Below are 27,438 nucleotides of genomic sequence, written 5' to 3'. Positions count from 1 at the left end.
ACAGAGTAAAAACAAACTATATTGGTTGCTAAGTAGATGAGGTTTAATATAGTTGGAATGACTGAACAGTTAAATAGGTGGATAGTTTAAATGGTTAAATTATTTAGGTAGATAGTTGACGATAACTGACAGTTGGAATGGCTCTAATGTTTGCTAGCAGTTATGCTAACTATGTTAACAAAGATGATAATGTTAACCAAGTTACTATGCTAACTTGCATGTTAACACGCTAGCATGCTAACTATGCTAACCACATTACTTAGCTAACTATGTTAACAAAGATAATAATGTTAACCAAGTTACTATGCTAACTAGCATGCTAACACGCTAGCATGCTAACTATGCTAACCACGTTACTTAGCTAACTTAGCTAATCATTTTTAGCAGTTTTGCTAAAAATGCTAACTAGCATGCTAACATGCTAACTATGCTAACCATGTTACTTAGCTAACTTAGCTAATCATTTTTAGCAGTTTTGTTAAAAATGCTAACTAGCATGCTAACATGCTAACCACATTACTTAGCTAACTTAGCTAATCATTTTAAGCAGTTTTGCAAAAAATGCTAACTAGCATGCTAACATGCTAGCATGCTAATTATGCTAACCACGTGACTTAGCTAACTTAGCTAACTAGCTACAGTGGGTAGGAGTCATAGTTGATGACAAGTAACAGTTACAATGGCCGAACAGTTAGTAGTTTAAAGGGTTAAATTGTTTAACAGTAAAATATTATAGTGAGGACTTTTATTTTGAAACAGTTTTTGGCAGAGGAAGCAGTTGAACAGGATGTGTAGTCTTAATAGGGCCAGTTTGTATGCTTAAAGCCTGAGACTGGCAGTTGGTCCAGGTGGCCCGAACACCTGCCATAGGATTCTAATTGCTTAACGGCTCTATTGTGATGTCATCAGCCCATGTTAAGTCTATGGGGAAATTTTGACTAGTTTTTAATTAATAGTTTAAAAAGTATAAAAGTTACAAAGTTGAAAAATACAAAGCCCACATGTCCTAAGTAAGACCTACGTAACATAGTTTGAATGAAGTTTCTACGTTAAACGGTTTAAGCTGCATTAACTGCGTTAGAAGAAGAAGAATAATAAGAAGAAAAAGCCTTGGAAGAACAGTACAGTGCATTTTCATGCACTGTAACTAGAAAACGCAATTCCAGGGAATTACCAGTGCATGAAAATGCAAAACATATGGTGTGAAATATATTGTTAAAACAGATGATGTGCTAATTGGCAACCAACATGATGAGGTTTAATATAGTTCAAATGACTGAACTAGGTAGATGAGGTTTAATATAGTTGGAATGACTGAACTAGGTAGATGAGGTTTAATATAGTTGGAATGACTGAACAGTTAAATAGGTGGATAGTTTATATAGTTAAATGATTTGCTTGGTAGATAAGGTTTAATATAGTTGAAATGATTGAACGGTTAAATAGGTGGATCATTTAAATAGTTAAATTATTTAGGTAGATAATTGACGATAACTAACAGTTGGAATGGCCCTAATGTTTGCTAGCAGTTATGCTACTATGTTATCAAAGATAATAATGTTAACCAAGTTTTTTTGCTAAAAATGCTAATTAGCATGTTAACTGCTAGCATGCTAACTATGTTACTTAGCTAACTTAGCTAATCATTTTTAACAGTTTTGCTAACTATGCTAACTAGCATGCTAACATGCTAGCATGCTAACTATGTTAACCATGTTACTTAGCTAACTTTGCTAATCATTTTTAGCAGTTTTGCTAAAAATGCTAACTAGCATGCTAACACGTTAGCATGCTAACTATGCTAACCACGTTACTTAGCTAACTTAGCTAATCATTTTTAGCAGTTTTGTTAAAAATGCTAACTAACATGCTAGCATGCTAACTATGCTAACCACGTTACTTAGCTAACTTAGCTAATCATTTTTAGCAGTTTTGTTAAAAATGCTAACTAGCATGCTAACATGCTAGCATGCTAACTATGCTAACCACGTTACTTAGCTAACTTAGCTAACTAGCTACAGTGGGTAGGAGTCATAGTTGATGACAAGTAACAGTTACAATGGCCGAACAGTTAGTAGTTTAAAGGGTTAAATTGTTTAACAGTAAAATATTATAGAGAGGACTTTTATTTTGAAACAGTTTTTGGCAGAGGAAGCAGTTGAACAGGATGTGTAGTCTTAATAGGGCCAGTTTGTATGCTTAAAGCCTGAGACTGGCAGTTGGTCCAGGTGGCCCGAACACCTGCCATAGGATTCTAATTGCTTAACGGCCGTATTGTGATGTCATAATCATAATGTTAAGTCAATGGGGAAATTTTGATAGTTTTTAATTAATAGTTTAAAAAGTATAAAAGTTACAAAGCTGAAAAATACATAGCACCCATGTCCTAAGTAAGACCTACGTAACATAGTTTGAATGAAGTTTCTACGTTAAACGGTTGAAGCTGCATTAAGTGCGTTAGAAGAAGAAGAATAATAAGAATAAGAACTAGAAAAGCATTTCCTGAAGGAAATACAGTGCATGAAAATGCAAAAATATGATGTAAAATATCATACAGAGTAAAAACAAACTATATTGGTTGCTAAGTAGATGAGGTTTAATATAGTTGGAATGACTGAACAGTTAAATAGGTGGATAGTTTAAATGGTTAAATTATTTAGGTAGATAGTTGACGATAACTGACAGTTGGAATGGCTCTAATGTTTGCTAGCAGTTATGCTAACTATGTTAACAAAGATAATAATGTTAACAAAGTTACTATGCTAACTAGCATGCTAACATGCTAGCATGCTAACTATGCTAACCATGTTACTTAGCTAATCGTTTTTAGTAGTTTTGCTAAAAATGCTAACTAGCATGCTAACATGCTAGCGCTAGCATGCTAACTATGCTAACCACGTTACTTAGCTGACTTAGCTAATCGTTTTTAGTGGTTTTGCTAAAAATGCTAACTAGCATGCTAGCATGCTAACTATGCTAACCACGTTACTTAGCTGACTTAGCTAATCGTTTTTAGCAGTTTTGCTAAAAATGCTAACTAGCATGCTAACATGCTAGCATGCTAACTATGCTAACCATGTGACTTAGCTAACTTAGCTAATCATTTTAAGCAGTTTTGTTAAAAATGCTAACTAGCATGCTAACATGCTAGCATGCTAACTATGCTAACCATGTGACTTAGCTAACTTAGCTAATCATTTCAAGCAGTTTTGCTAAAAATGCTAACTAGCATGCTAGCATGCTAACTATGCTAACCATGTTACTTAGCTAACTTAGCTAACTAGCTACAGTGGGTAGGAGTCATAGTTGATGACAAGTAACAGTTACAATGGCTGAACAGTTAAAAAGTTCAGTAGTTTAAAGGGTTGAATTGTTTAACAGTGAAATATTGTAGTGAGGACTTTTATTTTGAGACAGTTTTTGGCAGAGGAAGCAGTTGAACAGGATGTGTAGTCTTAATAGGGCCAGTTTGTATGCTTAAAGCCTGAGACTGGCAGTTGGTCCAGGTGGCCCGAACACCTGCCATAGGATTCTAATTGCTTAACGGCCGTATTGTGATGTCATAATCATAATGTTAAGTCAATGGGGAAATTTTGATTCGTTTTTAATTAATAGTTTAAAAAGTATAAAAGTTACAAAGCTGAAAAATACATAGCACCCATGTCCCAAGTAAGACCTACGTAACATAGTTTGAATGAAGTTTCTACGTTAAACGGTTGAAGCTGCATTAAATGCGTTAGCGGAAGAATAAGAATAAGAATAAGAAGCCTAGGAAGAACAGTACAGTGCATTTTCATGCACTGTAACTAGAAAACGCAATTCCAGGGAATTACCAGTGCATGAAAATGCAAAACATATGGTGTGAAATATATTGTTAAAACAGATGATGTGCTAATTGGCAACCAACATGATGAGGTTTAATATAGTTCAAATGACTGAACTAGGTAGATGAGGTTTAATATAGTTGGAATGACTGAACTAGGTAGATGAGGTTTAATATAGTTGGAATAACTGAACAGTTAAATAGGTGGATAGTTTATATAGTTAAATGATTTGCTTGGTAGATAAGGTTTAATATAGTTGGAATGATTGAACGGTTAAATAGGTGGATCATTTAAATAGTTAAATTATTTAGGTAGATAATTGACGATAACTGGCAGTTGGAATGGCCCTAATGTTTGCTAGCAGTTATGCTACTATGTTATCAAAGATAATAATGTTAACCAAGTTTTTTTTTCTAAAAATGCTAACTAGCATGCTAGCATGCTAACTATGCTAACCATGTTACTTAGCTAACTTAGCTAATCATTTTTAACAGTTTTGCCAAAAATGCTAACTAGCATGCTAACACGATAGCATGCTAACTACGTTACTTAGCTAACTTAGCTAATCATTTTTAGCAGTTTTACTAAAAATGCTAACTAGCATGCTAACACGCTAGCATGCTAACCACGTTACTTAGCTAACTTAGCTAATCATTTTTAACAGTTTTGCTAAAAATGCTAACTAGCATGCTAGCATGCTAACATGCTAACTATGTTAACCATGCTAACTAGCTTCAGTGGGTAGGAGTCATAGTTGATGACAAGTAACAGTTACAATGGCTGAACAGTTAAAAAGTTCAGTAGTTTAAAGGGTTAAATTGTTTAACAGTGAAATATTGTAGTGAGGACTTTTATTTTGAAACAGTTTTTGGCAGAGGAAGCAGTTGAACAGGATGTGTAGTCTTAATAGGGCCAGTTTGTATGCTTAAAGCCTGAGACTGGCAGTTGATGCAGGTGGCCGGAACACCTGCCATAGGATTCTAATTGCTTAACGGCTCTATTGTGATGTCATCAGCCCATGTTAAGTCTATGGGGAAATTTTGATTAGTTTTTAATTAATAGTTTAAAAAGTATAAAAGTTACAAAGATGAAAAATACATAGCACCCATGTCCTAAGTAAGACCTACGCAACATAGTTTGAATGAAGTTTCTACGTTAAACGGTTGAAGCTGCATTAAATGCGTTAGAAGAAGAATAATAACTAGACTAGAAAAGCATTTCCTGAAGGAAATACAGTGCATGAACAGAGTAAAAACAAACTATATTGATTGCTAGGTAGATGAGGTTTAATATAGTTGGAATGACTGAACAGTTAAATAGGTGGATAGTTTATATAGTTAAATGATTTGCTTGGTAGATAAGGTTTAATATAGTTGGAATGATTGAATGGTTAAATAGGTGGATAATTTAAATGGTTAAATTATTTAGGTAGATAATTGACGATAACTAACAGTTGGAATGGCCCTAATGTTTGCTAGTAGTTATGCTACTATGTTATCAAAGATAATAATGTTAACCAAGTTTTTTTGCTAAAAATGCTAATTAGCATGTTAACTGCTAGCATGCTAACTATGTTACTTAGCTAACTTAGCTAATCATTTTTAACAGTTTTGCTAACTATGCTAACTAGCATGCTAACTATGTTAACCATGTTACTTAGCTAACTTTGCTAATCATTTTTAGCAGTTTTGCTAAAAATGCTAACTAGCATGTTAACACGTTAGCATGCTAACTATGCTAACCACGTTACTTAGCTAACTTAGCTAATCATTTTTCACAGTTTTGCTAAAAATGCTAACTAGCATGCTAACATGCTAGCATGCTAACTATGCTAACCATGTGACTTAGCTAACTTAGCTAATCATTTTAAGCAGTTTTGCTAAAAATGCTAATTAGCATGCTAACTATGTTAGCATGCCAACCATGCTACTTAGCTAACTTAGCTAACAAGCTACAGTGGGTAGGAGTCATAGTTGATGACAAGTAACAGTTACAATGGCTGAACAGTTAAAAAGTTCAGTAGTTTAAAGGGTTAAATTGTTTAACAGTAAAATATTATAGTGAGGACTTTTATTTTGAAACAGTTTTTGGCAGAGGAAGCAGTTGAACAGGATGTGTAGTCTTAATAGGGCCAGTTTGTATGCTTAAAGCCTGAGACTGGCAGTTGGTCCAGGTGGCCCGAACACCTGCCATAGGATTCTAATTGCTGTGATGTCATAAAGGCCCAATGTTAAGTCAATGGGGAAATTTTGACTAGATTTTAATTAATAGTTTAAAAAGTATAAAAGTTACAAAGCTGAAAAATACATAGCACCCATGTCCTAAGTAAGACCTACGTAACATAGTTTGAATGAAGTTTCTACGTTAAACGGTTGAAGCTGCATTAAGTGCGTTAGAAGAAGAAGAAGAATAAGAACTAGAAAAGCATTTCCTGAAGGAAATACAGTGCATGAAAATGCAAAAATATGATGTAAAATATCATACAGAGTAAAAACAAACTATATTGGTTGCTAAGTAGATGAGGTTTAATATAGTTGGAATGACTGAACAGTTAAATAGGTGGATAGTTTAAATGGTTAAATTATTTAGGTAGATAGTTGACGATAACTGACAGTTAGAATGGCTCTAATATTTGCTAGCAGTTATGCTAACTATGTTAACAAAGATAATAATGTTAACAAAGTTACTATGCTAACTAGCATGCTAACATGCTAGCATGCTAACTATGCTAACCATGTTACTTAGCTAATCGTTTTTAGTAGTTTTGCTAAAAATGCTAACTAGCATGCTAACATGCTAGCACTAGCATGCTAACTATGCTAACCACGTTACTTAGCTGACTTAGCTAATCGTTTTTAGCGGTTTTGCTAAAAATGCTAACTAGCATGCTAGCATGCTAACTATGCTAACTACGTTACTTAGCTGACTTAGCTAATCGTTTTTAGCAGTTTTGCTAAAAATGCTAACTAGCATGCTAGCATGCTAACTATGCTAACTACGTTACTTAGCTGACTTAGCTAATCATTTTTAGCAGTTTTGCTAAAAATGCTAACTAGCATGCTAACATGCTAGCATGCTAACTATGCTAACCATGTGACTTAGCTAACTTAGCTAATCATTTTTAGCAGTTTTGCTAAAAATGCTAACTAGCATGCTAACATGCTAGCATGCTAACTATGTTAACCATGCTACTTAGCTAACTTAGCTAATCATTTTTAGCAGTTTTGCTGAAAATGCTAACTAGCATGCTAACATGCTAGCATGCTAACTATGCTAACCATGTGACTTAACTAACTTAGCTAACTAGCTACAGTGGGTAGGAGTCATAGTTGATGACAAGTAACAGTTACAATGGCTGAACAGTTAAAAAGTTCAGTAGTTTAAAGGGTTAAATTGTTTAACAGTGAAATATTGTAGTGAGGACTTTTATTTTGAAACAGTTTTTGGCAGAGGAAGCAGTTGAACAGGATGTGTAGTCTTAATAGGGCCAGTTTGTATGCTTAAAGCCTGAGAATGGCAGTTGGTCCAGGTGGCCCGAACACCTGCCATAGGATTCTAATTGCTTAACGGCTCTATTGTGATGTCATCAGCCCATGTTAAGTCTATGGGGAAATTTTGATTAGTTTTTAATTAATAGTTTAAAAAGTATAAAAGTTACAAAGATGAAAAATACATAGCACCCATGTCCTAAGTAAGACCTACGTAACATAGTTTGAATGAAGTTTCTATGTTAAACGGTTGAAGCTGCATTAAGTGCGTTAGAAGAAGAATAATAATAAAATGCCTTGGAAGAACAGTACAGTGCATTTTCATGCACTGTAATAAGAAGAAGCTTAGGAAGAACAGTACAGTGCATTTTCATGCACTGTAACTAGAAAACGCAATTCCAGGGAATTACCAGTGCATGAAAATGCAAAACATATGGTGTGAAATATATTGTTAAAACAGATGATGTGCTAATTGGCAACCAACATGATGAGGTTTAATATAGTTCAAATGACTAAACTAGGTAGATGAGGTTTAATATAGTTGGAATGACTGGACAGTTAAATAAGTGGATAGTTTAAATGGTTAAATTATTTGCTAGGTAGATGAGGTTTAATATAGTTGGAATGACTGAACTAGGTAGATGAGGTTTAATATAGTTGGAATGACTGAACAGTTAAATAGGTGGATAGTTTATATAGTTAAATGATTTGCTTGGTAGATAAGGTTTAATATAGTTGAAATGATTGAACGGTTAAATAGGTGGATCATTTAAATAGTTAAATTATTTAGGTAGATAATTGACGATAACTAACAGTTGGAATGGCCCTAATGTTTGCTAGTAGTTATGCTACTATGTTATCAAAGATAATAATGTTAACCAAGTTTTTTTGCTAAAAATGCTAATTAGCATGTTAACTGCTAGCATGCTAACTATGTTACTTAGCTAACTTAGCTAATCATTTTTAACAGTTTTGCTAACTATGCTAACTAGCATGCTAACATGCTAGCATGCTAACTGTGTTAACCATGTTACTTAGCTAACTTTGCTAATCATTTTTAGCAGTTTTGCTAAAAATGCTAACTACCATGCTAACACGTTAGCATGCTAACTATGCTAACCACGTTACTTAGCTAACTTAGCTAATCATTTTTAGCAGTTTTGTTAAAAATGCTAACTAGCATGCTAACATGCTAGCATGCTAACTATGCTAACCATGTTACTTAGCTAACTTAGCTAATCATTTTTAGCAGTTTTGTTAAAAATGCTAACTAGCATGCTAGCATGCTAACTATGCTAACCACGTTACTTAACTAACTTAGCTAATCATTTTTAGCAGTTTTGCTAAAAATGCTAACTAGCATGCTAACATGCTAGCATGCTAATTATGCTAACCACGTGACTTAGCTAACTTAGCTAACTAGCTACAGTGGGTAGGAGTCATAGTTGATGACAAGTAACCGTTACAATGGCCGAACAGTTAGTAGTTTAAAGGGTTAAATTGTTTAACAGTAAAATATTATAGAGAGGACTTTTATTTTGAAACAGTTTTTGGCAGAGGAAGCAGTTGAACAGGATGTGTAGTCTTAATAGGGCCAGTTTGTATGCTTAAAGCCTGAGACTGGCAGTTGGTCCAGGTGGCCCGAACACCTGCCATAGGATTCTAATTGCTTAACGGCCGTATTGTGATGTCATAATCATAATGTTAAGTCAATGGGGAAATTTTGATAGTTTTTAATTAATAGTTTAAAAAGTATAAAAGTTACAAAGCTGAAAAATACATAGCACCCATGTCCTAAGTAAGACCTACGTAACATAGTTTGAATGAAGTTTCTACGTTAAACGGTTGAAGCTGCATTAAGTGCGTTAGAAGAAGAAGAATAAGAACTAGAAAAGCATTTCCTGAAGGAAATACAGTGCATGAAAATGCAAAAATATGATACTAATATATGAGAAATATCATACAGAGTAAAAACAAACTATATTGGTTGCTAGGTAGATAAGGTTTAATATAGTTGGAATGACTGAACAGTTAAATAGGTGGATACTTAAATGGTTAAATTATTTAGGTAGATAGTTGACGATAACTGACACTTGGAATGGCTCTAATGTTTGCTAGCAGTTATGCTAACTATGTTAACAAAGATAATAATGTTAACCAAGTTACTATGCTAATTAGCATGCTAACAATGTTAAAATGCTAAGTATGTTAACCATGTTACTTAGCTGACTTAGCTCATCATTTTAAGCAGTTTTGCTAAAAATGTTAACTAGCATGTTAGCATGCTAACCATGTGACTTAGCTAACTTAGCTAATCATTTTAAGCAGTTTTGCTAAAAATGCTAACTAGCATGCTAACATGCTAACTATGCTAACCATGTTACTTAGCTAACTTAGCTAATCATTTTTAGCAGTTTTGCTAAAAATGCTAACTAACATGCTAGCATGCTAACTATGCTAACCATGTGACTTAGCTAACATAGCTAATCATTTTTAGCAGTTTTGCTAAAAATGCTAACTAACATGCTAGCATGCTAACTATGCTAACCATGTGACTTAGCTAACTTAGCTAATCATTTTTAGCAGTTTTGCTAAAAATGCTAACATGCTAGCATGGTAACTATGCTAACTTAGCTAACTAGCTACAGTGGGTAGGAGTCATAGTTGATGACAAGTAACAGTTACAATGGCTGAACAGTTAAAAAGTTCAGTAGTTTAAAGGGTTGAATTGTTTAACAGTAAAATATTATAGTGAGGACTTTTATTTTGAAACAGTTTTTGGCAGAGGAAGCAGTTGAACAGGATGTGTAGTCTTAATAGGGCCAGTTTGTATGCTTAAAGCCTGAGACTGGCAGTTGGTCCAGGTGGCCTGAACACCTGCCATAGGATTCTAATTGCTGTGATGTCATAAATGGCAATGTTAAGTCAATGGGGAAATTCTGATCGTTTTAAATTAATAGTTTAAAAAGTATAAAAGTTACAAAGTTGAAAAATACAAAGCCCACATGTCCTAATTAAGACCTACGCGTCAATGTTTGAATGAAGTTTCTACGTTAAACGGTTGAAGCTGCATTAAATGCGTTAGAAGAAGAAGAATAAGAAGACTAGAAAAGCATTTCCTGAAGGAAATACAGTGCATGAAAATGCAAAAATATGATGTAAAATATCATACAGAGTAAAAACAAACTATATTGGTTGCTAGGTAGATGAGGTTTAATATAGTTGGAATGACTGAACAGTTAAATAAGTGGATAGTTTAAATGGTTAAATTATTTAGGTAGCAACCAATATAGTTTGTTTTTACTCTGTATGATATTTGACATCATATTGTTTGCATTTTCATGCACTGTATTTAGGTAGATGAGGTTTAATATAGTTGGAATGACTGAACAGTTAAATAGGTGGATAGTTTATATAGGTAAATGATTTACTTGGTAGATAAGGTTTAATATAGGTGGAATGATTGAACGGTTAAATATGGATACTTTAAATGGTTAAATTATTTAGGTAGATAGTTGACGATAACTGACACTTGGAATGGCTCTAATGTTTACTAGCAGTTATGCTAACTATGTTAACAAAGATAATAATGTTAACCAAGTTACTATGCTAACTAGCATGCTAACAATGTTAAAATGCTAAGTATGGTAACCATATTACTTAGCTGACTTAGCTCATCATTTTAAGCAGTTTTGCTAAAAATGCTAACTAGCATGCTAACCATGTGACTTAGCTAACTTAGTTAATCATTTTAAGCAGTTTTGCTAAAAATGCTAACTAGCATGCTAACATGCTAACTATGCTAACCATGTGACTTAGCTAACTTAGCTAACTAGCTACAGTGGGTAGGAGTCATAGTTGATGACAAGTAACAGTTACAATGGCTGAACAGTTAGTAGTTTAAAGGGTTAAATTGTTTAACAGTAAAATATTATAGTGAGGACTTTTATTTTGAAACAGTTTTTGGCAGAGGAAGCAGTTGAACAGGATGTGTAGTCTTAATAGGGCCAGTTTGTATGCTTAAAGCCTGAGACTGGCAGTTGGTCCAGGTGGCCCGAACACCTGCCATAGGATTCTAATTGCTTAACGGCTCTATTGTGATGTCATCAGCCAATGTTAAGTCTATGGGGAAATTTTGAACAGTTTTTAATTAATAGTTTAAAAAGTATAAAAGTTACAAAGCTGAAAAATACATAGCACCCATGTCCTAAGTAAGACCTACGTAACATAGTTTGAATGAAGTTTCTACGTTAAACGGTTGAAGCTGCATTAAGTGCGTTAGAAGAAGAATAATAATAAAATGCCTTGGAAGAACAGTACAGTGCATTTTCATGCACTGTAACTAGAAAAGCATTTCCTGAAGGAAATACAGTGCATGAAAATGCAAAAATATAACGTAAAAAAATCATACAGAGTAAAAACAAACTATATTTGTTGCTAAGTAGATGAGGTTTAATATAGTTGGAATGACTGAACAGTTAAATAGGTAGATAGTTTAAATGGTTAAATTATTTGGGTAGATAGTTGACGATAACTGACAGTTAGAATGGCTCTAATGTTTGCTAGCAGTTATGCTAACTATGTTAACAAAGATAATAATGTTAACCAAGTTACTATGCTAACTAGCATGCTAAAACACTAGCATGCTAACTATGCTAACCACGTTACTTAACTAACTTAGCTAATCATTTTTAACAGTTTTGCTAAAAATGCTAACTAGCATGCTAACATGCTAACTATGCTAACCATGTGACTTAGCTAACTTAGCTAATCATTTTTAGCAGTTTTGCTAAAAATGCTAACTAGCATGATAACTATGCTAACCATGTTACTTAGCTGACTTAGCTCATCATTTTAAGTAGTTTTGCTAAAAATGCTAACTAGCATGATAACTATGCTAACCATGTGACTTAGCTAACTTAGCTAATCATTTTTAGCAGTTTTGCTAAAAATGCTAACTAACATGCTAGCATGCTAACTATGCTAACCATGTGATTTAGCTAATCATTTTTAGCAGTTTTGCTAAAAATTCTAACTAGCATGCTAACATGCTAGCATGCTAACTATGCTAACCATGTGACTTAGCTAGCATGCTAACTATGCTAACCATGTGACTTAGCTAATTATTTTAAGCAGTTTTGCTTAAAATGCTAACTAACATGCTAGCATGCTAACTATGCTAACCATGTTACTTAGCTAACTTAGCTAATCATTTTTAACAGTTTTGTTAAAAATGCTAACTAGCATGCTAACATGCTAGCATGCTAACTATGCTAACCACGTTACTTAGCTAATCATTTTTAGCAGTTTTGCTAAAAATGCTAACTAGCATGCTAGCATGCTAACTATGCTAACCACGTGACTTAGCTAACTTAGCTAACTAGCTACAGTGGGTAGGAGTCATAGTTGATGACAAGTAACAGTTACAATGGCTGAACAGTTAAAAAGTTCAGTAGTTTAAAGGGTTACATTGTTTAACAGTGAAATATTGTAGTGAGGACTTTTATTTTGAAACAGTTTTTGGCAGAGGAAGCAGTTGAACAGGATGTGTAGTCTTAATAGGGCCAGTTTGTATGCTTAAAGCCTGAGACTGGCAGTTGATCCAGGTGGCCCGAACACCTGCCATAGGATTCTAATTGTTTAACGGCTCTATTGTGATGTCATCAGCCCATGTTAAGTCTATGGGGAAATTTTGACTAGTTTTTAATTAATAGTTTAAAAAGTATAAAAGTTACAAAGTTGAAAAATACAAAGCCCACATGTCCTAAGTAAGACCTACGTAACATAGTTTGAATGAAGTTTCTACGTTAAACGGTTTAAGCTGCATTAACTGCGTTAGAAGAAGAAGAATAAGAAGAAGAAAAAGCCTTGGAATAACAGTACAGTGCATTTTCATGCACTGTAATAAGAAGAAGCCTAGGAAGAACAGTACAGTGCATTTTCATGCACTGTAAAAAGCCTTGGAATAACAGTACAGTGCATTTTCATGCACTGTAATAAGAAGAAGCCTAGGAAGAACAGTACAGTGCATTTCCATGCACTGTAATAAGAAGAAGCCTAGGAAGAACAGTACAGTGCATTTTCATGCACTGTAATTACCAGGTAAATAGCCAGTATTCATGTAAATGTTATATCCCAAATATGACCAAAAACGGTAAGGCGGGGATATTGATGTGGATGTAAATACAATCAACTGTGCAAAACAGAAGGCTCCCATTTGCAGGAGCAAGAGGTGCTCGTAAATTACCCAAACAAAAGCCATTCTTTAGACAGGAATTACAGACACAGATGGCTAATTGATTGATTGTTTTTTACCTTTGACATGGAGGCAGATGCATGCTCAGCAGTGCTGTGATGTCATGTCCCTTTACAATCTATTAGTGACAACTTCATCTGACTGTCTTCAGAGAGGCGTGATGCTTTGACCAGTTGTAAAACTTCAAGGTCATCTGGTCTTTAATAGCTCTTCTTCAGAAGCACTGAGCACTAAGAGTAGAGCTCTAAGATGAGAGACTGTAGTAATACCACTTTTTCTGATAAAGGGTTAAAGGAGAACTTGGCAACTATTAAAACGTAATAAACCCGTTTAGAAATCATTTGGATGGTTAAATGACCTGTTCCGGTGAAAATGGTGACTTTTCCCGCTGCCCCTAGCGTCCCCAGGCGGAAAACCAACCTTGCAACATTGAGACTACCATCCCAGAAAGAGAAGTGAGAAACAAGAAACTCGTTTTAAATCGTGTTTCTAACCTTGTAACATCCACATTGTCTAACGAACTTATGCTAACCGTTTTGCTAGCTTGTAAACAAATCCATGTGCGTTACCTTTTTCCACAGTTTGAAATAGCATAATGCACAATTTCTCCAGCACAATTTCTCCAGCAGAGGGGGAAATCCTGCCAAGCTTTAAACCATGTTTCAATCTATGGTGGATGTGTGCAGCACTACTGCTATATTTGTACAATGTCTCATGTAGTTACAAGGCCATCAATTCAACTTAATTTCATTTAAATGTCACTGAAACAGCAAAATCTACTAAACTGTAAAGTAACAGTTAAGTTTAACATTTATGACAAGGTAATGTTTCACTATTCTCGTGAGATTTGTCGGGCCGCCGTTCTTGAAGTTGCATGGCTGGTTTTCTTGGAGGCAAAATGTATCATTCTTCATATCGTTATCATTATAGTTTAGGTGTGGACATCGTCATTCATATTCGCTGTAGCGATAGTTTTTAACCGTTATTTTTATAGTTCTTGGTGTGAACGGCCCTTAAGAGTTGAGGACCAGTGGGGTGCAATCAAGAAACCCGGGTATGTGGTTTCCAATGCTTCAGTGCAAAATAGGCGTCTCCCATGTGTAGTCATGAAACATCCTTTTATAATATCACAGAGTTATCCATTCTAAAGCCTCCCTCAGTTGAGTCTGAATTTTCCAGGCACACTTGAAATGAAATAGATGAAATAGATGAAAACATTTTCATATTTGCCACCATTCATCCCCATAGTTCATAAGCCATTATGACATGACTTTACTCTATACAGGGCACACACACCACAAGGCAAATGTTTCTTGTGTTTTCTTTTGTTTGGTATGAATACACTGAATAATAAGAGCACAGCTACTGAACTAGTAACAAGGACCCAAATCCAGCTCTGCATACTTATATTCCAGTTTGCTATCCTAGTCTCACATTAAAGGGCAATGTCTCTGATACAAGTCTTCTACTGAACTCTCAGGTTGCAAAAACAGACTTATGTGTGAGGGTATTTATCAACAATAAATGATAAATAAATAAATAAAAACAGACTTGCCATGTTTGAGGGTATTTATCAACAATAAATGATCAATAAATAAATAAAAACAGACTTGCCATGTTTGAGGGTATTTATCAACAATAAATGATAAATAAATTTAATAAAAACAGACTTGCCATGTTTGAGGGTATTTATCAACAATAAATGCCTAAGCAAGTGTACTCCAGCTATTCAATGAGGATTTAGTAGTAGCCTAACTTCAATTCATATGTGCATATGTCAATTGTGCTACTGGGTTCAGTTTACTGAATACACTCACATTCAGGTTCTTAGATACACTTCCCACTGTGTAGACTATTTTGCCCTTGCCTTATTATACTTCATGTAGGTGTGTGTGTGTGTGTGTGTGTGTGTGTGTGTGTCAGTGTGTCAGTGTGTGTGTGTGTGTGTCTGTGTTGTTATGATGAGCACACACTTGACAATAGAGAGGGGGATGGAGATGGCTTTAGAGTGGTTCATATTTATAGCATAGATGCTCCAGATACACATGAAGTAAAGCCCACTTCTGTTCAAATGTCGGCACCAGCATACTGCAAATTCAGCCCTTAAAACAGGTGTGAGTTCTCGTCTTCTGTGTCTCCAGGTCCAGGTGTGAGTTCTCGTCTTCTGTGTCTCCAGGTCCAGTCAGAAACGTAGCAGCAGAATGCAAACAAAAAGGGGTGACTGAGCCTGCAAAAACTGCTTATCTAACAAAATCTAACCAAGTGTTATTAATCTTATATCAAGATAAAAAAAACTAGTTGATATTGTTTAAAGACACTTACCTTTCTTACACTTTCTGATGAAATCATTTGACTTAAAATAAGTCAAACTTTTCTTAAATTAAGACATCTCATCCTGAAAACAAGCAAATTTGTCTGCCAGTGCGTTAAGCCAATTTGTCCTAAAAACAAGTAAATTTGTCTGCCAGTGCACTGAGTAAATTTATCTTGAAAAATCTCCTTAAAATAAGTCAAAGTCTTCTAAAATTAAGTCAAAATGATCTTTCGAGAGAGCGCTAGGTAAGTCTTTTCATACTAAAAACAATACCAAATAGATTTTTTGATCTTAATATAAGATTATTAACATTTGGTTAGATTTCATTTTTTGCAGTGTGTGCCTATGGCAGGTGTTTCTGCACATGATCACATCTGCCACATCTGCTTTTAAAGGGGATTATAATGTGAACAGCATCCAGATGCAGGCTGCATTTTAATCTAGGACCTTGGATGCATTAGGCACTGGCAATCACCAGCAGTGGGGCACAATGAGCATCTCAAGGATATTGAGGACACAGGAAGGATTTTGTATGCAGGTGTAACGCTGTACTTTCTCATTCCTTTTCTCTCTTCAAGTCCATTCTTGTGACAGGAAAACTAAACAGACGTTTGCCCTGGGGGTAATAAAGTCTCCCAGTGAATGGGTGCAGTGAGACCAGGGAGGAGTTTTATCATTCTGTCACCTGTGCACCCTCAGATACAGGGACTATGTGGAAGAAAAAGCTGGGAGAGATTACTCTGCCTTTCACTGGCTTACTTTTCGACCTTCATACATATTTCAATTTCAACCAAAAACAAGGCCACCAAATAGAGAGCAGTGGACATGGCGAACAAATAACAAATAAAAACATCAGTCTTTATTTGGCAGGGCTCAGACAACTGTATTAACAGCCATTTACAAAGGACAATGAAGACTCTTTACATGCAACCTTTGAAATTCTGTTTGATTTCCTACAAAATCTTTGATAAAAATCTATTTTTAATTCATCTCATAATCTCAAAATGGCCATGGCTCTTATGTTTTGTTATGTGCTTGGGTTCAGTAGACTAGAAATAAAATCATTAAACATTCTCAACTCAACCTTTCCAATTAAAAATATGTTCCAGAAGACCTGAGATTTCATTAGCCCTCCCTTCTCTATCAGTTGGCTATGCATGTGCTTCAGAGGCAATCAACTGCTCCAACTCCTGTCGAAGGCGCTGGAAAACAGAACGGGGGGAGAATCTGTGTTGGAGAGGCGCGCGCGCTTTCCTGTGATACCACGAGTGGCACAACATCCAGATGTCGCATATGACTTATTTCACCGTGGTTGTCTACTGTCACAAATGAACATTGTGAATGGACATGACATAAACTGGTAACAACTTGGTATATCGCTTTTACCGGATTCTGTGAGCATTCAAAATGTTGAAAGGAAGGCAAGTCAGCTCAACAAATGAGACGATGGCATCGGTTGGACAATGTGACCCATTGCACTCGAATGTACCCGCAACCAAAATAGAAGTTACCGTCTCGTGCAGGTTAGTACCTACTTCGATGTAACTTCAAACGAATAGGCTACAGTAACTTATAAGGTAAGCGACGATTAATAGTGAATTGCAATATGTTTCCTCATTGAGGAAGAGAGTCACTGGTGTTAATATTAGAGTAATCAAAGTGGTACTCGAATACCGTTCCTTAACGGCTCAGTCAGGTTAACCTCAGTGACCTTGTGCGGTAGCCGACGAAGTTGTGTGTTTTTAACTGCTATAACCCCATATTTGAGAATCACAACGTTCAGAATAAAACGTGTAATGTTTTTATACTCAGGCAGTTCGTAGTTGTCGTGTTGGAGATGAATTACCGTAGAGTATTTTGAAAGTATTTGTTAGGTCCAAAATCATAGCAGCATCAATGGATATACATTTCTGTGAAGGAATCTGACGGAAGAAAGAATGTTTTAAAAAATGAAGCTTTTCTCTTGCTGTTGCTCACTGACAACGTCCATCGCTTATCCATTAGAAATCATTTTTACTCTACCACCATGTCCATTTTGATTCCTTTTTGTTGTAAAATATTACTAGCATGAAAGAAGAAATTATCATCATGAAATATGACAGCATGAAAGAATGACGCTTAGCTTAAATGTTATCAGCAAATTAGAAAACTATAGAAGCTTCAGAAGCTTGTAGATCAGAAGCTTCTATTTTGTATTAGCTTACATGAAGTGGGATATTTCTTCTCAGTAGATTCCTATCTCTTTCTTTCTAAAATTACATTTTCAAATTGTTTTTTATTAAAGATTAATAATAGAGGACATAGCCTACTTTTTAAGGTCGAAAGAAACCATTTCTATGCCTTGTTTTGAATGCCTTGACAAAGTCTGAGAGAATGCTTATGAGAGAATGCTTATGCTTATACACTGACTGAATGAGTAAAGAGTGAACAAAAGAAAAAGTTGTAAAATAGTTATATGATTTATATGGTTATATATGATTTAGCAGCCGCTTTTGTCCAAAACGATCAATAGTCAATAGTTGTACAACTTACTGTGGTGATATAATGAGATTGATTCCAATTGGCTCTGAAACATCAACACCCTAAACACCCTACTTGAATGAACTTAATGTTACCACTGGAACACTTGTGTTTGCAGGTTTACCATGTGGCCTGTGCTCTTGTTTATGAATCACCACATCTTTTGGAGCCTCCTCAGTCAGGCTGATAACAGGGTGTCATTTAAAGTTTATGTAAGTCTTTATCACATAACCACTCTAGGAAAGGTGAAGTCAGCAGATTTACATTTGCCAAAGTAGCTTCACAATAACTTCCCAACTCTGCACAGTATCCCATTAACTCTGTGACAGCAGGCTATTTACAATTTTCTGTAAAGTTTGTAAACACGTTATCAAAATCAACTTAATGCACGCACACCTTTTGTTTGAGCAGGAGAGAGAATCTGTCTGTAGATGTGTGTGCGTACCATAGCATTCATTCCTGCAGGAGCCCCTGGTGCACATAATGTATTATAAGAAGAGAGGCAACCACATAACCCTTTTATATACATGGGAAAGCAGTAGGTCTCTTTCAGTCAAGTTCACTCAATGTTAACCAAGTGGAGTCATTCTCACGGCTGATTCACACCGCATGCATGGCGACTATGTGACTAACGCAGCTGCGTTACTTGTGCATTTTCATTTTGGCGCCCAGGTTAGAGCATGTACACTGGTGACATGCATGTCTCAGGTGCGGCTCGAGCAACATTTCATGCTAAAAATAGGATGGGTGCCTATTGGTTGGTCTGTGGCTGAAACAAAGCAAGAAAGAAGGTGGAAGAAGGCCTTCTCAATGCGGCAATATTCCACTTAAGCGTTGGAGATCTCCATCCTCCCTGACTAGCAGCATTTGCCACCAAGCCATTCTCGCTCTCCAGTGTGCGATGCTGCCCGCATTATGACGCTCCTCTCCCTCTTCACCCAAGCGCTTGCCAGAATCCCAGGGTGTAGAGAGGGGTGAGCTCCCAGTGGACATGTTTAGACCTGGTCACCGTGACAAAGTCATTTTGTTCGAATCCTCGGTGGGGCAGAAGGGTAGGTGGAGAAAGCTGTGGTTGGCCCCAGTGCCGATGATAGCCCACCATGCTGATTTGAGCTCCACATGCTTTGGCTGGAACCACCACCAGTGGCTAAGACCAGGATGGATGGCTACTTTTTGGAGGATTGCCACACAAAGCGTGACCGTCCACTTCCTGGATTTCCGGATGTCAAGCATGAAACAAATGGCATACAGAATTCAGTCCAGTGTCCGACAGGGAGACTGGTTAGTTCACTTTGTGATAACGGCCACGCAGAGCAACTATCTATACTTTGTGTTTGAAAACAAGGTGTGTTTTACTAGCATGAAAGAAGAAATTGGCAGTTGTGGCAGTTCACTGTCCTTCCGTTTGGGTTCTCCCTCTCTCCCTAAACATTGTTGTGGTGCATAGATGTGGCACTGGCTCTCCTTTAGAATATTTAGAACCAGGACAGAATTCGCATTTAGAATTTTTTGGATGACTGGATGCTGATGGCCAGCTCTCCAGCAATCCTGCATCACTTAGCAGCTTCTCTCAGTCACCTCAGCTGCCTCAGTTTGCAGAGGAAATGGTTCAGTGGCAGATGTTCGTTGGACTCAAGCTCAGCTCCAAGCGCATGATAGTCAAGCTGACACTCAAGTGGTAAGTGGACGTACCCGCTTTTTTGGCCACACTTACGCTTGTGATGCACTGTGTACACCAGGTCTCATTGCTGCGGTAGTGATACTGATTACTACCTCACTGGCCAAACCAGTTATGGATGCCAGATTTCAGATTTCGGTGGATGGTACCCGGTAGTTAGGGAAACTAAGCCGCTCTACAGGTACTAAGGTTGAATGCGTCATATCTCCTCAGACTTGGCACCTGATGGCTGACACTAGCCTCCTGTAGAGCAGGGGTTCGTCAGACAGCATGGAGTTGGAATTCATTGCTCAATCTGGTGGACAGCTCATATGCATACTGCTGTGTGAGGTATCACATTGTCAGGATTCCCTTATTTCTGCCTTCTGTCTCTTTTTGTCTTGAGGTAGAATACCCTTTACATTTCAAATTTAAGAAGGAGGTTTAAATGTGGACAGTTGTGCAGTTGTGCTTTAAAGGAAAATTCGGTAACAGGAAATACCATTCAGTTTTCACCACAATTTATCCAGCTTCAGAGTGGCTCCAAAATGAGGTCTTCTGAGCAAAAAGACAACATGATGCAATTTTATAAACACATACTGTACCTTTATCAAAACAGCCATAAAAATGCATTGACTGCTGTAAGGCCAGCAATTTGCATACCTTAATCAGTGGAAAGGTCTGATGTAATCAACAGCACCCCTGTTTATACATACAGCTAATTCAGTCCCGGGCCTCTTCTGGACCACAGGTACTAACTATGACTCTAACTATATTTGTCAGAGGACACATTATAATCGGCATGTGTCTGATATCATTTTTATTCCATAAAAAATGTATTTCCATTTTTTCCATGCGAGAAGTACAGTATTGTCAGTTGTAGAACAGTAAAGTTAATGCATAATGATGTTTCTGTAACCTGCACCCACACACACATAAAGACAGACACACACACACACACCATTACCCCCCCCCCCTCTCACCCACACACACACACACACACACCCGCACACACAGAAGCAAACACACACATGCACATACTCATTTACATCCACAAAATTGCAAGAGTAGGGGATGGAGACCAATTGACAAGCGTGATTTATTTTTGAGGAGCGAATGTGCAGGACTGGATGGCGATCATATTTTGTACCACTCTGCGGTACATCTAGTTGGCGGCTATAAACATTTTGGTGTAGCGTTAGACAGTTTGGTTAAAATGTTGGCCCATGAAAGTGTTTATGACTTGTTTATGACACATTCATGACAGTGTCATGTCACTCTTATGTCGATACTGTCAAGTAAAGTGTAACTGAAAGGGCTGGTAATTCTTATGATGGTGTCCTGATTTCATGTTCCAGAATAATGAAAATGCTTATTTGCTTAAATTGTGACTTATTTTCACAGGAATTTGTTGGACATAGATACATTCTCAAAGTCTGATCCAGGTATGTGCATTATATAACGTAATTTGTCCAGTTTGGAATAATCAATTAAAGGTGCTCTAAGCGATGCTGGGTAACTTCACCTGTGTTGACTTTCAAACAAAACAGAGAGCTAGCTTGCTACTTCCTCCCCCTCCCTCCCGTGCTCTTCCGTGCAATTGAAACTCTCCTAAACGCGCATCTCGTCTGTGATTTGCTGGAACAGTTTGATATGTTTGGAGACTAATCTGGAGACTAGTTATGTTTTTAATCTGGAGACTAGTTATGTTTTTAATCTGGAGACTAGTCATGTGTTTAATCTAGAGACTAGTCATGTGTTTAATCTGGAGACTAGTCATGTGTGTAATCTGGAGACTAGTAATATTTTTATCTTCCCTGATGGGAAATACACACACACAAATACACACATACACACTCTCTAGTAATGTTTTTATCTTCCCTGATGGTCTGCGAGGCTTTGATCTGAAAATTTTTGATCTTTCCGAACTTTCCCAAGCTGTCCACAGAGATCGCGTTTTTTTACAGTGTATTCAGGACACAGACAGCTAGCGGTTGGTTAGGTGATGTTTGCAGTAAGTGACAGAAAATGTTTTAGCCTAAAAAGCGTGTGGCGTCGCTTAGAGAGCCTTTAATTTATTGGTCTGGTATTGGTTCATTCAATCATTCACATTCATTCATTCATTAGTCAGCATTCATAACTTGGGTTCAGGTGACTTTTCCTTGTTTTAATATGTGCAGAATTTGGCCTACTGTGTACACATGAGGAGGACAGAAACAGATACAGTAAAACTGTTACTGAATGCATTTGCTGGTAAATATTTAGACCAATTTGCATTTGCAACAGCTCATTTCCCTTGTTTGGCAGAGAGATTGTGTCCACTGGCATTCTCAGCACACCTGATTCTTATGAGAGTGAGGGGAAAGAGAGGTATACATGTTCATTTCACTCTCACACCTGATTCTTATGAGAGTGAGGGGAAAGAGAGGTATATGTTAATTTCTGCATTCTGCACTGAGCCACACCTCCAATCCATTCTCTCCAAGTGCAGATGACAGCCTGAAAGCAATTAAAGTAATTACTGTAAGCCTAATGTGTGCCTCGCTGTGTCTCCCTGCCTTTTTCATGTACTTACATTTGCCTGTGTCTGTACATTTGCCTGTCTTTAGCTCACCTCATCTGAGTCGTAATTATCTTTTACATGTAGAAACGATAGTGGACTACATTTCGTCACTCACAAGAGCTTTATTTGTTGTCACAGCCTGATGTTTTTAATAGTTTAAAATGACCATCATTGTTTTGCTCTCTGTCATAGTGTGGTAATGATGTGGCAGTAGCTATTAGACAAGATATTGAAATGTTATCCCACCTATAGCCAGTTTTGCTAATATTGATACATACATACATAGCCTACACATAACAGCCAACAATGTGCAAAAATATTCAGGGATCCCTGAAGATTTTGTGTTTTCATGAGCAAAACAAATGGCCTTTCCTTCAATGAATTAGTAACTGCTGTGCTACTAACCTGCACAGGCAAAAATCCTTGTGCTTTAAATTAAATAATTTAAATTTAAATTAATAATCTTAATATGATGGTATTCTCTTGTTGGTGAGAGGAATATAAATGATTTGAGCAGGCTTTTTACAATGATAGTTGGATGAGGAACAGTGAAACAGCCATTCACCTGAGTGCACTAGAGTTGATTTTGTTTTTCAACAAAATTGCTGCCCCTTGACAAGCGAGATGTTTACATTTCACGTCTGTTATACAAGATATTTACAGTGCAATAACTTTAAAAAAATAAGACAAACAGAAAACAGTGATTTAGGCATTTGACATTATCAATTTTTGTGAAATTTTTGTGGTAAATTCGGACTGGCTTCTTGGCCAAGTTGAATTATGGCCGATAATAAAATCCCATTGGCATGGTACCATGGCTATGCCAGGTTAGAGAAATCAAGGATATGGCCTAATATTGAACTATTAAAAAGGATGACATACTTTACTCAACAGCACTGTAATTGTAATGCAAAAAGATTGTACAGTTGAAATCAAGTGCTAGACAATCAACATTAATCAGGAACTCTCCTTGAATTTCCCCTGGAGGATCAATAAAGTATCTATCTATCTATCTATCTATCTATCTATCTATCTATCTATCTATCTATCTATCTATCTATCTAATTAATCTCCATCATGCTATCTCCGGTTGCAACCTGTGCTGTGTCTATCTGCCAAACTTTCATCACACAATCTCATCATTTTCCAGTTCTTGTCAGGACTCCACCCAACCCATGTCTGCCTGAACAGACTCTCCACCTGAATTGAGCTACACTGAAAAATGAAATATTCTGTTAAATGTTAAATTTATTTTTTGTTCTATGACTGAATTTGGATGTGAATTCAGTCTTAGTGTTATACATGTACTACTACTCGTCAAACTTGAGGTTCTGAGATGGTTGCTGACATAGGTTTTGTTAAAGGCTTGTTGTATATTACTTAAGTATCAACAGATGTTTCCTAATGAAATACCCTTAAACCTCATCTGGGTGATCCATCAGTGCCCACTCATTAACAGCTATTTAGACCCAAATGGGCTTGCTTACTCCTCAGTGTAAGCAAGCTTCACTGAAGTAATTATCGAGCCATTTCTATTAAAGATGCAGTGTGCTAGTTGATATTTTGCCCAAAGGCCAAACGAATCACTCTCCTCCCTCCTCTGCTCCTAAGGCAATGTGTTTTGCTTGAAACTGGCTTGATCTGGACACAGACATTTGGTCTGTTTTGCAGAAACAGAACTGTATTTTTGATACAGAACTGTACCTTATAAAGTTACATTCAGATTGTCATTAGAGAGACAAATTAGTTTAGGAATATATATATATATATATATATATATATATATATATATGTATAGGTGGTTTTCATATCGGTTTAAACTCCCTTGTCTGTTTCTTTTAGTTGTTGTGCTTTATGTGCAGGGCATTGGGACCAAAGAATGGCGAGAGGTAAGTTAATTTCATCAAAACAATCAAACTCTTAAAAACACTGTCATTAGATGCTTCTGTTTTGAGAGACATTCAAAATGGTCAAAATGAGCAAAGTTGAAATACATTTATTCCAGTGTATTTATTCCAAATGTACATTGTGTTTATTTAGACCTATAAGTCTAAATAAACACAATGTTTATTAAGTCTATAAGCCTATATAAGTATAATGTTATATATATATAATATTTCTAAAGAGCACCTAACCTTGTGTTTAAAATAATTCATATTAATTTCATTCTTTTGCTACCACTGTGATGATTTTGATATTCAGTGTGATTGAATCTTGTCCTTATTCATCATATGATATCTGTGCCTCCATTAGTTTGTGAGTTATCACAAGGAATCCTTCACTAAATGCATTTTATGACTGGGAGCATGGATTCTCTAATGGTTTAGATTAGGAGAAGGTGTTGGAAAATGCTGTAGAAAGCAGTACCAAGGACAGCGCCAGAGTTAGTGATGCTCTCAAGAGAATTAGTCACTGGCCTCCAGAGAACATGATAAATTATTCACATATTTACTGCACACTCCTACCTCTGACGCTGGTGCGACCAGCTTTTATGTCATCAGAAATATACAGTCTACTGTGGGGGTACATACCTGTACCTTTACTATGCAGTCTCCAGCTAAGACCAGACCTGCAATGTCAGGATGTGTCTCTAGTCAATCAAATGATGTTGAAGTAATTTTGAGCCAATGGTTTTAGTGTGTTTGAGAAAACTGTTAAATCAAGTTTAATGACATTTTGCAAAATAGAATGAGGAGGTAGTTTAAAATGAGATTGCACTGTGAAGTAGTTTCAAAAGAAAACGTAGCTCCTGCTGACCTGTCATTTAAAACACATTAGGATCTAATCAGAACAAATTGGAAACTGATACTGAACAAAGTGCAAATTCTGGGGTATTATAAAAAGCTTAATCATACATTAACCCATATCGGTAATTTAAGAGATGGGTGGTGGATTGCTGGCTGTATAGGACATTTGACAAGCCATCTACAATGAAAATACAAAAAGAGAGCATCAGCCTGTCTCCACCCACCACTGTGTCCACCCAATTTAGGCAGAGTGGACATCTCATTTTCGTATCTATTTGCTAACTGCATCATTTAATTTCTCTGGATTGTCCTGAATGCCATTCTCTTTTTGCTGCACAATGTAATAACATATTACTTCTAATAATCCATATTATTGGGACTGCATGACATCCTTAAGAGGCTTTGCCATTGCTGAGTGCCCAGGACTCCCTGCATTTTAAAATCAGATTTACCCAAAGCAGACGACTTGGAAGAAACACAGGGGTAGAAGTGGACTCCTGCTGAGTCCGCCACACGGCAGTGCTGGCAGGGATAATAGCTCATTACTCCCTCTGCCAAAGTTCCATCCACAAAAGAATGTTCCCTGTGGGGATCACTGTCTGAGTGCCAGAAAGGTGGCAGCTAAGCAGCCAGTGAGAGAGGCTGAGGATCTCTAGCGCTACCACTGGGGCTCCACCACACTAGCCTGGTCTGCTGGCCGCTTGGAGAGGCTTCCAATGAGGTCAACAGCTTTGGACTTTGTGGTCCCTCATCTTGAGTTTTAAACATAACACCCATGGATAGGTTGTGTGCTAAGATGATAATTTGGGGCCCTGGCTGTGGTGCAACTGGCTGCGGCACCTGCACCGTTCGATTCCCGCCCCGTGGTCCTTTCCGGATCCCACCCCGACTCTCTCTCCCACTCACTTCCTGTCATTCTCCACTGTCCTGTCATTAAAGGCATACAAAAACAAAAAAACTAAGATGATAATTTGGAAAGACTTAAGCAAGATATTATAGTTTCTTATGTATGAGTGAATATGATGGCATGTTTTTTTGACATTTGACTGTTTTTGTTTAACCTAACAGTTTGGAAGAACTGAGATGATTGACAATACACTGAACCCAGATTTTGTGAGAAAGTTTGTACTGGATTACTTCTTTGAGGAAAAACAAAATCTCCGATTTGATGTGTGAGTCTTTCTTTTTTATATAGATATTTTGTCTTACACCAAGTTATCACTTTATATTGTTGAAATAGTAGCGTTCTAATGTGGTATTAAATTGTTAAAGACCACCTCCGGTGAAAATCAAATCAACCCTGTTAACATGCCCATATGGTGTCTGCAGTTTTACAAGACATATCATGAGCGAATTCAAGCAGTCAATGACATGACCGAGGATTTCTGCTTTAGATCTCCAGTCCACCAATCACAGCCTCAGTATAATTCAAAATGCAGTATTTTATGACTGAACCTGAACCAATCACAGCCTCAGTATAATTCAAAATGCAGTATTTTATTATTGAACCTGAACCAATCCTAAGTAGCTGCAGCAGCCTGTAGCAGGCGAACAGTGTAGAGGCCAGATAGATCCCAATTCCTGAAATGAGGAAGGAAGTGTAAAGTTACATTTAAGTACATTTTAGGGGCTATGAGGTGACTTTTTTCATGAAAAAAGAATATTGTATATTTTAGACACAAATACACCATGTGGATCAAAAATGTTAAACACTTGATTTTTTTTACCACAGGGGTGATTTAAGTTGTGAATTTCAAGATACGCTACATTTAATCAATGTTATAATGTTATATAATGATTTAGGGCTCATGTTAATCTGCTCCACCGTTCCAACATGTAATCCACAGCTAATAGAAATATCAATTACTTGTGGCTCTAGCTGTAGTTGATCATTTTCTAAAAATAATTCTTTGAACTTTGCTGAAAATGTATTTGAGTTATTCATCAAAGGGAAGCACAGTTCTGTATTCACATATCTGTAGCTGTATATGGGAGTCTCTGTGCCATAGCAATGTCTTTATGCAAGAGGTCACTGTGAACTTTTTTCTCAATAGAGGCCATTACTGGTC

At 36.6% G+C, this 27,438-nt stretch overlaps 1 protein-coding gene across 2 annotated transcripts in view; it reads left to right on the top strand.

Moving 5' to 3' along the window:
- The first annotated feature begins 17,167 nt into the window (after window positions 1–17,167).
- LOC121713945 (copine-9-like) overlaps window positions 17,168–27,438 on the top strand; it is a 39,427-nt gene continuing 29,156 nt past the window's right edge. The window contains exons 1-4 of one of the 2 annotated variants that reach the window (XM_042099047.1): window positions 17,168–17,405; window positions 21,464–21,504; window positions 24,485–24,511; window positions 26,438–26,541. In XM_042099047.1, the coding sequence (XP_041954981.1) occupies window positions 26,453–26,541 (89 nt within the window). In that variant the 5' untranslated portion in view covers window positions 17,168–17,405; window positions 21,464–21,504; window positions 24,485–24,511; window positions 26,438–26,452. Of the gene's footprint in view, window positions 17,406–21,463; window positions 21,505–24,464; window positions 24,512–26,437; window positions 26,542–27,438 lie in introns of both variants that reach the window. The other variant, XM_042099045.1, reaches the window with a different exon arrangement.

The sequence above is a fragment of the Alosa sapidissima genome, chromosome 7, assembly GCF_018492685.1.
Source record: "Alosa sapidissima isolate fAloSap1 chromosome 7, fAloSap1.pri, whole genome shotgun sequence".
Lineage (NCBI taxonomy): Eukaryota > Metazoa > Chordata > Actinopteri > Clupeiformes > Clupeidae > Alosa > Alosa sapidissima.
Note: the sequence above shows the minus strand (reverse complement) of the source record. Positions and strands in the feature narration are given on the sequence as shown.